Raw genomic sequence first — 16,673 nt, 5'->3', positions numbered from 1 at the left:
GATGCTGCGAGGGGGTCAGTCGGGCTGTCGGCCCGCCGGTGAGTGCTACAAGGGGTCTGTGGGGCTGTCGGTATGCCGATGGATGCTGCAAGGGGTTGGTTGGGCTGTCGGCACGCCGGTGAGTGCTGCAAGGGGTCTGTGGGTATTCCGGTGAGTGCTGCAAGGGGTCTGTGGGGCTGCCGGCCAGCCGGTGGTGCAGCGAGCGAGCAGGCGGACTGACGGAGCCAGCGCTATGGGGGTGCTGAAGGTGGCCTGGGCAGCGTGCAGGGCAGTGCTGCTCCCCACCTCATCACCACGATGATCCAGAAGGGCATGCGCTGAGTGGCCACACGTACGGAGCCCGCAGCCGGTCCCAAAGCGGCTCTACTCCAGCAGTGGCAGCTCTGGAAGGGGGGCGAGCTAAGGTTAGGGTTAGGCATTTTCCTCGCAGTGGAAAATGCCTTAGCCTTCCCCCAGCCTGGCACTGCCCCAGTTCCACTATGGCCGTGACCCCCACTATTCCCACTGGCAGTCAGTGGTATTCAGTAAATGGGGGAACGCACAGGATCTGCCCTCACCCATTAATTAGGCCGGTTCAGGAGCCGATGAAACCCGGGACCTCTGCGGCAGTCTCACTCAACATATACACTCTCAATTATATTCATCATATTATTTTAATATAATATAATTATATAGAATTATATATAACTCCAGTCATATTCACGTCATATATATATTTATGGTATAATAACTCAGCACGGAATTAGGCTCGCATAGAGTAATATGAGCATTGAGCACTAGATGGCGCTTACTTTTTCGATCTAATTTTCTAATTAGCTTAATTAATTAAAGTGCAACTTTTGACACTGATGAGATATGAATTCCTTCTCAATTATATTTTATCTTATCTGTGTCAAATTTCAAGTTGATACCAGACATGGTCAACGAAAGTTAAATTCTAGACACATTTTTGATGCTCAGCCCACGGCCTATTTGCACTTATGATTTTTAATGTGTGTACTTGAATTTGTCAGCAAGGTTTAAGTATATGCCAGACCTTCAGTCACTCCTGGATTATTTGTAATGTGGCACAATAACAGTCCTAATCTATCTCCACTAATCCTTATTTTCCAGCATAAACTAATGATAGAAAAATCTATGCTGTGCATGTAAATCAGAATCAATATTATGCAGCTTTTGATTAGAACTGATAAATGTATGCTTTCTATAAGTCAGCCCCTACTCATAACACTTTCCTGGAGCCAATGGTGACACGATACAAGATGAAAGGTACCATTTGTTCAAGCACATTAGAAATAATCTCATTCAACCATCCACATGAAATAAACTTGCTCTTCAGCTTTTGTGCTCTTCTACAGATGCCCTTCATTATAGCAGACCATAGGGGAGGGGGATGGTGTCCGTTATTGCCGATTGTTCGCGATCACCAAGTAAGGGATTCGCTCCAATCAGTCACTTCTTGAAACCATTTGTTTTCAAATACAAAGTTCTTTATAACGGCCAAAAATGTATTTTTGTTACTGCAAGCTAAAAATACCAAAGGCTGTTTGTTACATTGTTTAATAGAGTATCATTGCACACGTGTGGATCGAAGCAAATGCTTGTCAATTTCGATGACCTGCTAGTGTAACTAGCAGCCTTTCTTAAAGAGACAGTGGTGTCTAATTACTGTGGGGACACTCTGTCCGTTATAACTGAAATTGGTTATAAAGAGATCCGTAATAACAAGGGTTATTTGATTACTTCATCCACTTGAAGCTATTTTTTTTTAAAGTGTTTAAAATTAACCAATAATTGTGGGTCTGACATTACCATTATTAAAGTGAATTAGGCAGGCTAATCATAGTTTTGCATCCTCATTCTCGATTGCCCTAATTTTGGACTAAGATTTGCTACAAACCTTTCTGGCAAGCTGAAGAATTGTATTTTGTAATTGGCCAATGACGATTAAGAAATCATTACAATGTAGTGCGTTATTAACTGAGAATCAGTTCCCTCAGCTCAGTTTGTTTATTATTAGTAAGATTATTTGACATTCATGAACAGTAACTAACATGTTTGTTCTTTAATTGCTTTTTATTCTACAGGCGTTAAGAAGACTTTTCCGTGTAATCTATGTTCACGCACCTTCCCTCAACGATCTAGCCTAGACCGTCATATGAGAAGCCATACAAATGAACGGCCACATAAATGTCATCTATGTGATAAAGCTTTCCGAACCATCACCCTCCTCCAAAACCATATCAATACTCATACAGGTAAGTGTGCTGGTTACCTTCTGTGTTCATGTACATTACAATGCGGTGTTCTTGATTCCTGGCCTGTTGGAGACCAACATTTGAATGAGACATCAATTAAATCCTGTCTGCCCTCTCCTGATAGGTTGTGGTAATGCATGTTGTTTATGAGCTATTTAATAAGCATGTTTGGTATTTCGATAAACGCAAGGAATCATAGGATTTGTCAAAGGTCATTCGGGATTTTTTTTAAAGTCCTGTATAAACTGTGAGTGCATTTTCGTTCTGAGTTTTCGTCTTCTTTGAATCATATTGGTTATAGCTGATCCAAATTACGACGATATGTCACTGGATGATTTTCTGCGATGGAAAGTCGAAGTTTTGAAGCATTTTTTAGCGGACGGGGTTGGAAAAGACAGGACGAGAAATCTCACTGCTCTTGCTTGCGCTGCATTGTACATGAAGAAGCCCGTGCTACCGACTGCCGGTGATGAAAAACGTCGTCATGCTGATCAATACAAGGAACTCTTGAAATGTGGAGAAAAAATTCTTCCCGATCCTATGAGCGAATTGAACAATGGGTAGCTTGGTGAATCACAAGGGCTAAACTGCTGGCCTCCCACACCCATCGTCGAGCTGTCAAATCATCTTGCCAGTTATGATGAGGCTAACCAACCGGCTACTTCACTGAAGTCTCGCCTGCTTAGTGACCTATCAGAAAATTGGAATGTCAAATACTGATTCAAATTATCCAATGTAATGGGATTCAGAAGAGACATGATTAGTCAGGAGACTCGTGACTGTGTTTTGTACTACACAACTTTACTTACACATGTACATGCAGAACTCATTCAGAAGTCAACAAATGTGCATACAGCCCATGGCCGTTGACTAGTATAGTAAGAGGTGAAAACCTCACAAATACTTTTCATATTATCTATTGATAGTTTTAGAAATCATACATTTCATTTCATCCTCTCCCACCCCCAACCAAAACAATTAAAAAAATGGTTGTTATTCATCGTCACGATCTCGCTTACTCACCGAAGCATAAAGCAATATAACCACCAAAATCATCGTAGTTTTGTACAAATGAACCATAAATACACCCAGTTAATAGTTTTGAAAGCAGTATTTTCTTACCTCGAAGACGCAAAACTGAAAAATACGTATGAAACGCAGGTCCGTATACACACAGTAGCTCAGCTGCCGAGAATGTTTATCCCAAATGACCTGGGCATGCACAGGTGTAATACTGAATTTGCTTATTCCAAATGTTTCTTACTTGACTGGCCTGTGAATTTAAGAGTTGGGCCCACTTTGTTTTTACTGACCATTTTTCCTTTGAAAGGTTTCTATGGGAATTATGAGAAAGTGAATTTACTCTTCTATTTCAGACTGCTACATATAATTTGCTTGTGTAGGAAGGAACTGCAGATGCTGGTTTAAACCGAAGATAGACACAAAATGCTGAAGTAACTCATCAGGACAGGCAGCATCTCTGGAGAGAAGGAATGGGTGACGTTTTGGGCTGAGACCCTTCTTCAGACATAATTTGCTTGTGACTCAGAGAGTAGTTGCTTAATCATAACATTATAGTGTTAAGTCGTGTTCTGATGATTTCAATGTAACATTTAGGTTAGGATTTCAGTGCAGTGTTGTATGGTTGCTTCCCTGTTAGATGAAACATAAACTGAATTTCAAAGTACATATGGATAATTTCCCTTGGATTTGGCTATTATTTTTCCTTCAGTTATCTTCATGATCACATTGGTGTTTATGGATCATTGTCAAATCAAGAGAATTTAATTGTCATATGTACCAGCGACAGGACAGTGACATTCTTACCAACAGCAACTTTACAGACTCATTAACGCAATAATATAAAAAATAAATATACTATATTCAATAATACAATAATTTAATAGTTAGGGCAGCACAGTGGTGCAGCGGTAGAGTTGCTGCCTTACATTGTCAGCACCCATTTCTCACTTTCCTCTTCTCCCCGTCCCCTTCCACCTATATTCCTTATTCTGGCTATGCACTTCACACCACTTCTAACCTTAGATTCATAGAGTGATACAGTATGGGAACAAGGCTTTCGGCCCAACTTACCCACATCGGCCAACATGCGCCAGCTACACCAGTCCCACCTGCCAGCATTTGGTCCATATCCCTCCAAACTTGTCCTATCCATGTACCTGTCCAACTGTTTCTTAAATGTCCCTGCCTCAGCTACCTCTTCTGTAGTTTGTAGAGCTTGTTCCATACTTCCCCCACCTTTTGTATGAAAAAGTTTCCCCTCAGATTCCTGTTAAATCTTTTCTCCTTCAACTTAAACCTATGTCCTTTATTCCTCAATTCACCTACTCTGGGCAAGAGACTCTGTGCCTATACCCGATCTATTCCTCTCATAATCTTATACACCTGTATAAGTTCACCCTTCATTCTCCTGTTCTCCAAGGAATAGAGTCCCAGCCTACTCAACCTTTGCCTATAACTCAGATCCTCTAGTCCTGGCAACATCCTCGTAAATCTTCTCTGTATCCTTTCCAGCTTGTCAACATCTTTCCTATAACACGGTGCCCAGAACTGAACACAATACTCTAATTATGGCCTCACCAACGTCTTATACAACTTCAACATGACCTCCCAACTTCTATACTCAATACTCTGACTGATGAAGGCCAATGTGCCAAAAGCCTTTTTGACCACCTGTGACTCCACCTTCAGGGAGCTATGCACCTGCACTCCAAGATCCCTCTACTCTACAACACTACCCAGAGCCCCACCATTCACTGTGTCGGTCCTGCCCATGTTAGATTTCACAAAATGCAACACCTCACCTTTTTAGATTAGATTAGATTAGATTCCTTTATTGTCATTCAGACCGAAAGGTCTGAATGAAATTTCGTTGCCTGCAGTCATACATATAATAATAAATACCAAAACATAAAATGAACACAAATTAACATCCACCACAGTGAGTTCACCAGGCACCTCCTCACTGTGATGGAGGCAAAAGTCTTAAAGTCTCTGTCTCTTCCTTCCTTGTTCTCCCTCTGCGCTGAGGCGATCCAGGCTTCCGTTGTTGTGACCCTGCCGGATGATGGTAAGTAAGTCCTGCGGCTCAACCAAGTTCCGCGAACGTGCCGGTTCAAGCTCCGTGGCCCGGGGTGGTCGAAGCTGCAGTCCAGCGGACGCAGCTGTAGTTGCGGGAGCTCCGGAAAAACAGGTCACCAACCTGTGACCTTCGAGCTCCCGACGAAGTCGTCCACTGGGCCCGCGGCTGAGCCCCGAATTCAGGTCGTCGCCGCCTCAGCCCCGAAGCCGGGCCACCGCCGCCGGAACGCCGCCACAACCCAAATTCGGCCAGCCTCGCGTTGGTAAGTCCTGGCTGGCTCTGCCTCCGGAGCCTCGAGGTCGGTCGCAGTTGGAGGCCGCCAGCTCCACCATTAGGCCTCAGTGCAGACGGAGGCAGAGAAGGGGGATACGACAAGAAGAGTCGCATTCCCCCGAAGGAAGAGACAAAAAAACATGTTTCACCCCCCCCACACATATACACAACCTAATAAACTAAAATTTAAGTAAAACAGGACAAAAGAAAACAACAAAAAAAGTAAAAACAGCCGGACTGTAGGCGAGCCGCAGCTGTCAACAGCGCCGCTACTTCCGGAAGAATTTTTCTGCATTAAATTCCATCAACCCATTTGGCCAATTAATCAAGATCCTACTGCAATCTTTCACAACCATCTTCACTATCTGCAAAACCACTCACTTTTGTATTATCTGCAAACTTGCTAATCTCACCGTGTATGTTCTCATCCAAATCATTGATATACTACAGCTCTGCCCTCATTGACCTTTTTGGTCACGTCTTCAAAAAACCGAATCAGATTTGTGAGACACGACCTCCCACGTACAAAACCATGCTGACTACCCCTAATCAGCCATTCTCTCCTTATCTCACACTCTTTGTCTTTTCATCTCTGCCCATTGTCCAACCATCTGCCAATCAATCCCCTCCCCCCATACCTTTATCCATCGATCACTAGACAGAGTTTGTCCCGTCCCTACTTTTCTTCCTACTTTCTTCCCCCCCAACTACAATTGGTCTGAAGAAGGGTCTTCACCCAAAATGTTGCCAATCCATGCTCTACAGAGATGTGCCTGCTCCATTGAGTTACTCCAGCACTTTTTGTCTTTTTTTGTGGTAAACCAGCATCTGCAGTTCCTTGTGTCTACCTATTCCATAGTCTCACTAACTCAGACTGAGCTTCTTCCCCAGCTCATTCTAATGTGGATACACAAAAAAGCTGGAGAAACTCAGCGGGTGTAACAGCATCTATGGAGCGAAGGAAATAGGCAACGCTTCGGGCCGAAACCCTTCTTCAGACCCGAAACGTTGAATATTTCCTTCGCTCCATAGATGCTGCTGCACCCGCTGAGTTTCTCCAGCTTTTTTGTGTACCTTCGATTTTCCAGCATCTGCAGTTCCTTCTTAAACTCATTCTAATGTGGATTGGATCTTCCACTTGTCCTATTTCAGTTTGGCCAACTTCCAATGAGTCCCAGCTTCCCTGTTTTGAGAGCAGATTGGCCTCAGAGCAGTGCTTTACCTAAAACATACTACAATGGCTGATTGCGAAACACATTCTGTAAATTATCTATTAACGTGAAATATGAACATTTTGAGAAAAAAGGTACCTGGTCTATTTTTGATTTTGCAATTAGGATGCACTATAGTTTAAAACGAATGCTATGAAAAAGCTAATTCAATCCACATTTCTACTCCTAGAAGCAAATCACTAATCTTACGGCAATCTTTCTTTTAGGCACTCGACCACACAAGTGTCCAGATTGTGCTATGGCGTTTGTTACAAGCGGGGAAGTAGTGCGACATAGACGTTACAAGCACACTCATGAGAAGCCCTTCAAATGCTCAATCTGTGATTATGCCAGCGTGGAGGTAAGTGCTGTACAATAGCTAAATGGGTTTCAGATTCTGGCAGTTTTTCCAAATGTATGTTTTCTGACGGTTTCTTAATTCCCAGGGACATGACAGAAAAGAGAAAAGAAAATGTATAATTATCGGGTCTTAGATCCTTTCATTTTGCTTAGTGTTTTTATTAGGTTTCATGCCAGGGAGAGAGTCTGTTTATCCTGAAACCAGGACTAAATGTGCAGTAAATTTGCAAAAGAAGTAAGATTGTCCATTGCAGTTATTCCCTATATTTACCTGCAAATATATTGGACTATCATACCGAGCACAAAATAAACCTGTTGGCCAAATACCCAGCATTACTCCTGTATATCCTTGGACAAGAGATAATAGCCTGAGAAATCACTGTGTAGTCATGGAGTCTTACAGCGTCTTACAGTCTAACGCCCACACCGACCAACATGTCCCATCTACACTAGTCCCACCTGCCTGCATTTGGCCCATATCCCGCTAAACCTATCCTATCCATGTATCTGTCTAACATGTATAATGTTTCTTGAACGTTGTGATAGTAACCTGCCTCAACTACCTCCGGCAGCTTGTTCCATACTCTGTTTACAAAAGTTACCCCTCAGGTTCATATTAAATCTTTCCCCCCTCACGTTAAACCTTCTCAATTCCCTTACACTGGGTAAGAGCCTGTGCTTTACCTGATCTATTCCTATCTTGATTGTATACACCTCTATTAGATCACACCTCTTCCTCCTGCGCTCCAGGGAACAATCGAGTCCTAGCCTGCTCAACCTCCCCATTAAACTCAGGCCCTCGAGTCCAAGCAACATCCTTGTAAACCTTCTCCGCACCCTTTCTAGATAGACAACATCTTTCCTATAACATAGTGCCCAAAACTGAACACAATACTGTAAATGTAACCAACGTCTTAAATAACTGCCCAAAGTTTCAGAGAATGTGATTAGCGATCGTCTCATTCTGTGGGCAGTGGCGAATGATGATTCTAAAGCAAAATGTTGAAACTCAGTTCCAGAAACTCCAGACAAGAGTATTCTTTAGGCATTTACAGTACCCAGAAATGCCTGATCAAATTACACAAAATACTGACTTGCGTAGACTCATGACAGTTTTGTAATTTTGAACTAAAACAATTGAAAATAATTTGAATGATGCTGAAACACAGCTCTGCACAATGCAATTTGTATCTTAAATGTGCCCTGCTGTTATCTTTCTTTCATTATTTAATATCTTGGTGTCTTCATTTTGGTAACCAGAATGCAGGATAAGGCTCTTTGGTCTACCATGTCTGTGCTGATCATTTTACCACTTTAACCTAATCCCATCTACTAATCCCATCAGCTGCCGCATTGTCCATATCTTTCTATTCGTCCTATTCTATCTAAATTGTGTCTGTCAAAATGCCCCGCTGTCGTATTGTCTTCCCACCTCCCCTGGTAGCGCATTTCAGGCATCTATCATTCTCTGTAAAAGAAACCCATCGCGCACATCTCCTTTAAACATTTACACTCTCACTTTAAACCTCTACCCTTTTGTATTTAATCTTGTCACCCTGTGAAAAAGACTCTCATGATTTTTTTTTTAAAAGGATCCTATGCATCTCCTAATTTTATATACTTCTATTAGGTCACCCTCTCAGCCTCCTACTATCTACAGAAAGCAATCCAAGTTTGTCCAACTTCTCCTTATTGTTAATACAATCAAATCCCGGCAACATCCTGGTGAATTCCATTAGTTGAGTTTCACCAGCAGATTTTTGCTCAAAATTCCCACATCTGAAGTCTCTTCTGTCTCCATCTTGGTGAACCTCTCTATCCTTCGTATAGTGTGATGACCAGAACTGCGAATAATACCGAAGTTTTTTGCAGTTGCAACATGACGTTCCAAATTTTATACACAGTGCCCTGACTGATGATGGCAAGCATTCCTTATGCCATCTTTACCAAATTATCCACTTGTGTTGCCACTCACAGAAAACTATGGACTTGGTCAATGCTCCTAAGGATCCCAACCATTGTTTGGCCATTTTCCTCTTATATTTGGCCTCCCAAAGTGCAGACCATCACAGTTGTCCAGACTAAACCCTATTTGCCAATTCTCTGACCAAATTTCCAATTGATCTATACCATACTTTATCCCTTCCTCACCATCCACAAAGCCACCAATTTATGTACCATCTGCAAACTTACTTTTCAGACCACCTACAATTGCATCCATATCATTTATATATACATCATAAACAGCAGTTATCCCAGCATTGGGGTACGTGATTAATGACATTACTATTAGATTAATGAATTGTATTTCAGATAAATGGTTTAATGCAGATTGATTATCATTGCGACATCTTAAGCATAACTAACATGTAGAGTAGAGTAGCCTTTATTGTCATTCAGACCTTGCGGTCTGAACGAAATTTTGTTGCCTTGCAGTCCTACACATAGTAAAAAATGGCAAAAACACACACAAAAAACACAAATTAACATCCACCACAGTGAGTTGAATACTCCTCACTGTGATGGAAGGCAAAAGTCTTAAGTTTTTGTCTCTTTCCTTCTTATTCTCCCTCTGCGCCGAGGCGATCCAGGCTTCGGATGTTGTGACCCCGCTGGGCGATGGTAAGTAATGTCAGTCCCGCGGCTGAATGCAAGCTCCGCGAACGGGCCGGTTCAGCTCCGCGGCCCGGGGTGGTCGAAGCCGCCGAAGCTGCGGCCCTCCAGTCCAGAGGACACAGCTGTTGTCGCGGGAGCTCCGCAGAACAGGTCACCAACCTGCGAGCTCCCGACGATGTCGTCCACCGGGCCCGCGGCCGGTCCTCCGAGGTCGGATCGCTGCTGCCGCTGCCCGCTCCGAGGTCTGGTGGCTGCTGCCGCAGTCGCTGCCCGCACCGGGGTCGGTTCGCCGCAGCAGCTGCCTGCGCCGAGTTCGGGTCGCCACTGCCGCTTGCCGCTCCGGGGTCGGGTCGCCACTGCCGCTTGCCGCTCCGGGGTCGGGTCACCACTGCCGCTTGCCGCTCCGGGGTCGGGCCGCCACTGCCGCTGCCCGCTCCGGGGTCGGGTCGCCACTGCCGCAGCTCCGAGGCCGCCAGCTCTACTATTAGGCCTCGGCGCAGGCGGAGACGGAGACGGGGGATACGACAAGAGAAGTCGCATCCCCCCGAAATAAGAGACCAAAACCATGTTTACTCCCCCCCACCCACACACATACACAATAAACCAAAAATGAACTCAAACAGGACAAAAGAACAACACAAAAAAGAAAAAGAAAAGACGGACTGCAGGCGAGCCGCAGCTGCTACGGCAGCGCCGCCATCTTGGGTTTAATACAGTATTAGGAACATAATCCTCATAGCAGTGCCTAGGAATGATAAATATGTAAATTCTGCAAATAGACCATTGATGTCAGCAATGCAACCGTGACCATTGTAATGTTTTAGAAAATTCATGTGTCTCCCGTTCTCAAATTCAGGAAGAACATTTTATTTAATCAATTTTTGGAATAAAACATACAAGAATTTAATAATTATTTAAACAGATTTACAAGGATCATGCGGTAAAGATTAGAATGACCAATGAACGGAATTTAGTTTTTAAGGGAAGAGGAATTGGAGGCTAGAGAATCAGAGAATTAGTTGATTCTTTTCATGTGTACTAAGATACAGTGAAAAGCTTTTACTCTAGGAAATGAAATAGACTACTTACTGACATTGCTTCCTTAATCTGTAATGGGGTGAGTATCATGATGAGCAAAGGCTGAAACTTTAGCTTAAATTGAAGTCAAAGGGCAAGAATGTGGGCTCAAACTTTAAGGAAAGATAATTAGGAATCCACCACAAATTACACTATTTGCCATATACCAATGCCAACCAGTTTTGGAGAGTCATAGCGTTGGTTATGGTGAACCACTAAACCAACCTATCTGTCTAACGAGAGTGAGTCAATCTGTCTAAAGAGGGTTGATTGGGTAATATATCTTGGATGAAGACTAATTGTTAGACAGGATACCTGGATAACTACCCTGCTTCCCTTGGAACAAATTTAAAATGCAGTTATTTCATCATTATGCAATTGAAGCTCAATTATTGCTGTAGCGAAACATGATGATGGGCATGTTTTACTCTAGTATAGAAATTTAATGGGCATTACCTGGCATGTTGCCCTTGTGTGGTAGATGTGATTTCTGCATCAGTGATGAACCAGATGATGCCATTCCCTTTTGAGAGCATTGTTGCGAACTGACAATGTTTATCTGGATGATTATCTTTGGACACTCTTGACAATAACCATTTTAAAATTATTCTGGCATTAAACAGTTAAGTAAGCCCTATGCTTTTCTGCCTCTAGATCACTCCTTCACCACTCAATCTAGCCCTTAATTCTACCTGCCCACATTTTCCAGACTCTCATGCCCTAATCCTGAAGGGCCTGTCCCACTTTCACGACCTAATTCACGACCTTTTTTACTCGTGGACATTTTTCATCAGGCGAGAAAAACGCCCCGACCTACTTGATGCCATGAGCACCTACGACTAGCATCACGACCTCCTACGACCACATGACGACCATGCTGCGAGTATGAGTCAAGGGCTAACTCGGCAGAGGTTGTGAATTAGGTCGTAAAAGTGGGACAGGTCCTTGACACCCTGACGGGAAACTCCCAACGAAGACCCCAATAGTTCTTGGCAAAAAAACGAAATACTGGGGAGCTCAGTGGGTCAGGCAGCATCTGCGGAGGGAATGGGCAGACCATGTTTTGGTTCAGGACCCATCCTCAGACTGATGGAGTGGGAGGTTGAGACACCTGGGAAAGAGAGGTGGGGGTCAGGAATAGCCTGGCAAGTGTTCGGTTGATACAGGTGAGGGGGGGATGATTGGCAGATGCATGGATTAGCAGATGCGAGGGTGAAATGGAGATAGAAGGAGTCAGTTTAGGAAATAAGAGAAGAGAAATGTAAAGCTTTCTCCCCCTACTTCATGAGTTTGATGAAGGATACTGACCTGAAATGTGGTATGTCCATTCTCTCCAGAGATGCGGAATTTAGTTTAGAGATACAGTGCGGAAACAGGCCCTTTGGCCCACTGAGTGCACGCCGACCAGCGATCCCCGTACACTAACACTATCCTACACACTCGGGACAATTTACAATTTTACAAAACCAATTAGTCTACATATCTGCACGTCTTTTAGAGGATGGGAAGAAACCGGAGCACCCAGAGTAAACCCACCTTGTCACAGGGAGAACGTACAAACTCGCAACATTCAGCACCTGTAGTCAGAATCAAACCCTGGTCACTGGCAATGTAAGGCAGCAACTCCACTGCTGTGCCACCCCCCCAGCCATTTTTTTAAATTTAAGGCTCCAGCATCTGCATTTCCTTGATCCCAAATCGTTCTTTCCCTTTTCGTCCATATCATCAGCATAGATGTCTGTGGCTGAGAGCTCTCCTCACATGATCTCTGGCAGCACAATTGCAGTTACAAAAACATGTAGTATCCATTTAGTTAGTTCTTGGAATTTGCAGCTTGGGGATCATGGCTAAAATATTTGTTAGCAGCTCACTGCTGTGACAGTATGTTGAATCCATTTGGTTGGATTAAAGCATCTTATCGAGTGATTTGAGAGAAGATGATTTGCAATTTGCAGATTCACAAGTATTTAGAATGTCAGTTGTGCATTTCTTAAAATAACACTTGCATTTACTGTGTCACGGTTTCCATTTAATTCTGCAGCTTACTTTATAATTCTCTAAATCACAGATTTTGCTCTTCAGTGTACTTCTGCATGTTTTGTTTTTAGGTAAGTAAGTTGAAGCGACACATCCGCTCGCACACCGGCGAGCGTCCTTTCCCATGCACATTTTGCAGCTACGCTAGCAGAGATACATACAAGTTGAAGAGACACATGAGAACTCACTCAGGTATGTAAAGAACATTTTGTATCTTCTTTGTAGGGGGTTTGTGATGTTATGCAATTTTTATAGGGCAGAACTCCAAAATACGTTAACTTGAGTTTATCCAAAGTCCCAGTAGTTTGCATTTATTTTGGTCTATTATTAACACCTAAAATGTTGTTGTCTGTTTATCTTCAAATTATATACAATAAATGGAAAGATTCACAGACTGAGTAACCGGCTGGCCATAACATAGGATGAGAAGTGCCATGTGTTCCACACAACATGAGTTTTAAATTAATTGTTCAGCTAGAATTTAGAGAATAATCTTATGTCTCCTTAGTTAGTTTGAACTTTGCAATGTTACCTATAACGCATTTAATAGGTTGTTTTACTTCGGAGTCACGTGAGTGACTACGTGAAGAACCCCGCTAGGACGCATGCGTGTCATATCGCTACACACATTGCGAAACGTCAGACGCGGTGGAAGGACGTTCCCCCGCGGCGGCAGTTTAAAAGCCGCTAATTGCAGGTAAGCGTTTATTCTGCGGTCTTTTTTGTTTCCATTTCCAACTACAGGTAGGAAAATGGAGAAAACAAAGAAGACAAGGGCTGCGACAAAGCTGGTGAGGGAGGACCGCGGAGTAGCGGGCAGCCAGCAACAGCAGCCGACGGCACTTGGGTCACCCGTAGTGGGATCAGCTGTGCCCGATGTCGCCTCCGCACCGGCCAAATCCATGCGGCCGGGCGGCAAGGCTAGACACAAAACTAACAAGGTCGTGGACTCAGAGGAGTCCGACTTTGAACCACCGAGGGCGGCCAGCGACCGAGAGCGCTGGAGCCGAATGGAGCGGTGTATGGAGCATTTGCTCCAACGTGACAGACTCCGGGAGATGGAGTCGGGTCACTGTGGGCCCTATGATAAACCCACATCAGTACCTTTTCAAGGGCTGCACAGTGCTTCTACCTCATCGGAGGGGAGCACTGCGGGTCAGTTCTGGGCTGACCTGGAAGAGGGGTCCGCAGAAGAAAAGACAAGTGTGCATGGGGTGCGGGAAAAAGAGAACTTACTGGACATGGTGGCCAATTTTATACAGACGGAACAGACTGGACAAAATCTGGAGCCAAAGCTTGCTGCCAGTATAGACTACATGTCTCTAAACCAGTTACAAGAGCAGGCTGTACTGGACACCACAGGAGGACACCTGGCACCGGGCAATTGCATATCTCTGAACGTTCCAATAGTTAACAACTGTATATGGAAACACATTGGAACAGGAGTCAGGATTATGGATGTAAAATTGCAAAAAGTACTGAAATTACTGACCGCAGGGATAACAGCATTTGCCCGTACAGTGGACGACAGGGACATGTCCCAGGACCAACAAGATGCACTGGCACTATTCTGCAACACCCAGCATGAAATAAATAACATCAGGAAAAGTGCCATTCAACCCACACTGAACCCAAAATTCGCGGGACTGTGCAAACCTGGGACCACGAAACCACCCATACTCTTGTTCGGAGGCAACCTATCGACCGCAGGTAAAAGAGCTCGATGAGGAAGCCAAAACCTTGGGATTAATAAAAGGAACACCAACAAAAACCCACTACAGCCAAAGACAGCATCCCTACGCACCCACCAGCAGAACTGGTGAAAGCTCGAAGGCACGGTATTTCAAACATGAGTCTTTTTTAGGCCATGGCCCAGGCCGGCCTTCTTGGAAGATGCGGGGAACCCCAACGACAAACAAACCGAAAAACCAGACACCAGCGCAACAACAACAGCGAAAAAACTACAAAAAGAAGTAAACCTGCCACTGGTGACAATGGAGGTAGGTGGGTCTGGTTCCCTAAAAAATATGGAGAGCATGGAGGTTGGGGGGAGACTACACTGGGTTTGGAATGCATGGAGCATATTAACAACCGATACTTACATCTTAAGCAGTATCCAGGGATATACAATAGAGTTTATACACAAGTACAGCCCTCCAGTTCAACATATACCGAACCGAGTGTTCGTGCTCTCTGATAAAGAAAAATCAGAGGCACAAGCTGAACTGGAGCAGCTCTACATAAAAGGTGTAATTGAGATAACTCAACACGAACCATTAGAATTCGTGTCCAATATTTTTACCAAAATCAAAAAAGATGGTGGTTGTCGCATCATCATCGATCTGACAAAATTGAATACATTTGTACAATATGTTCACTTTAAAATGGAAACCTTTGTTACTGCTAAACAATTAATTTCCAAAGGTTACTTCATGGCCAGCATCGATTTAAAAGATGCTTACTATACAGTGCCTATACGAGGTGACCACAGATGTTACTTAAAATTCAACTGGATGGGACAACATTGGCAGTATAAAGCACTGCCAAATGGGCTATCATCAGCCCCCAGGCTGTTCACAAAAATTTTTAAACCAGCCCTAGCATTTCTACGGAAACGTAAACACATGGTTATGGCATATTTAGATGACATACTCATTGTGGGCAAAACTTTGGAATTGGCCATACAAACTGTAACAGCCACAAAACAGCTATTTGAAAAACTGGGATTTATCATCCATCCAGTTAAATCTAAACTAACGCCTTCCACTACTATGGACTACCATTGACTCAGTTCACATGACGGTGACACTACCTAAGGGAAAGGCTAGAGATTTAATAGAGGCTTGCAATAACCTCATTGACATCAGAAAACCATCCATCAGATTGGTAGCAAAAGTAATTGGTTAAATGGTGGCTGCTTTCCCAGCCACACAATTTGGACCTCTACATTAACAAAACTTACAGAGAGCAAAAATACAAGTGCTCAAAATTAATGCAGGTCACTTTGACAGACCTATGAGACTACCAATCCAAGCCAAAACAGAACTAATATGGTGGATAGACAACATCTGGCTTTGTTCAAACCCAATCATTGTCAGTAACCCTTCCATGGTACTACAAACTGATGCCAGTGCACTTGGGTGGGGAGACACCAATACCATCACCAGCTGTGGAGGTAGATGGACTGCACAGGAGGCATCTTTCTTACTCACACTGGGCATAAACTACTTGGAAATGTTGGGTGCATTCCATGGCCTAAAGTCATATTGTACTGGGTCATATCACCAGCATGTTAGACTACAAATAGACAATACCACCGTGGTAGCATACATTAACCACATGGGTGGAAACAAATCGATATCATGTGACAATCTGGCTAATTCAATTTGGCAATGGTGCATCCAAAGAGATATTTGGATATCAGCCACTTACCTACCAGGAAGACTAAATTTAGTGGCAGACACCAGGTCACGTAAATTTAATGAAAACACCGAATGGATGTTGAACAAAATAGTATTTGCTGATATTACAGCAAAATATGGAACACCAGATATCGATCTATTCGCATCCAGACTAAACAACCAGATACCAAACTATGTTTCATGGGAACCAATCCCTAGGGCAGCAGCGACAGATGCATTTTCGCTGCATTGGGGGGAAATTGTTTATTCACGCATTCCCTCCTTTCTGCCTCATCAGTCGGGTATTAAGGAAAATACAACAAGACTCTGCGTCTGG

At 43.6% G+C, this 16,673-nt stretch overlaps 1 protein-coding gene across 1 annotated transcript in view; it reads left to right on the top strand.

Annotated features, from left to right (window-relative positions):
* ctcfl (CCCTC-binding factor like) overlaps positions 1-16,673 on the top strand; it is a 46,138-nt gene that overhangs the window by 11,416 nt on the left and 18,049 nt on the right. The window contains exons 3-5 of the mRNA XM_033041990.1: positions 2,088-2,258; positions 7,073-7,206; positions 13,007-13,127. Coding sequence (XP_032897881.1) covers positions 2,088-2,258; positions 7,073-7,206; positions 13,007-13,127 — 426 coding nt within the window. The remainder of the gene's footprint in view (positions 1-2,087; positions 2,259-7,072; positions 7,207-13,006; positions 13,128-16,673) is intronic.

This window comes from Amblyraja radiata, chromosome 23 (genome assembly GCF_010909765.2).
Source record: "Amblyraja radiata isolate CabotCenter1 chromosome 23, sAmbRad1.1.pri, whole genome shotgun sequence".
NCBI classification, from domain to species: Eukaryota; Metazoa; Chordata; class Chondrichthyes; order Rajiformes; family Rajidae; genus Amblyraja; species Amblyraja radiata.
Note: the sequence above shows the minus strand (reverse complement) of the source record. Positions and strands in the feature narration are given on the sequence as shown.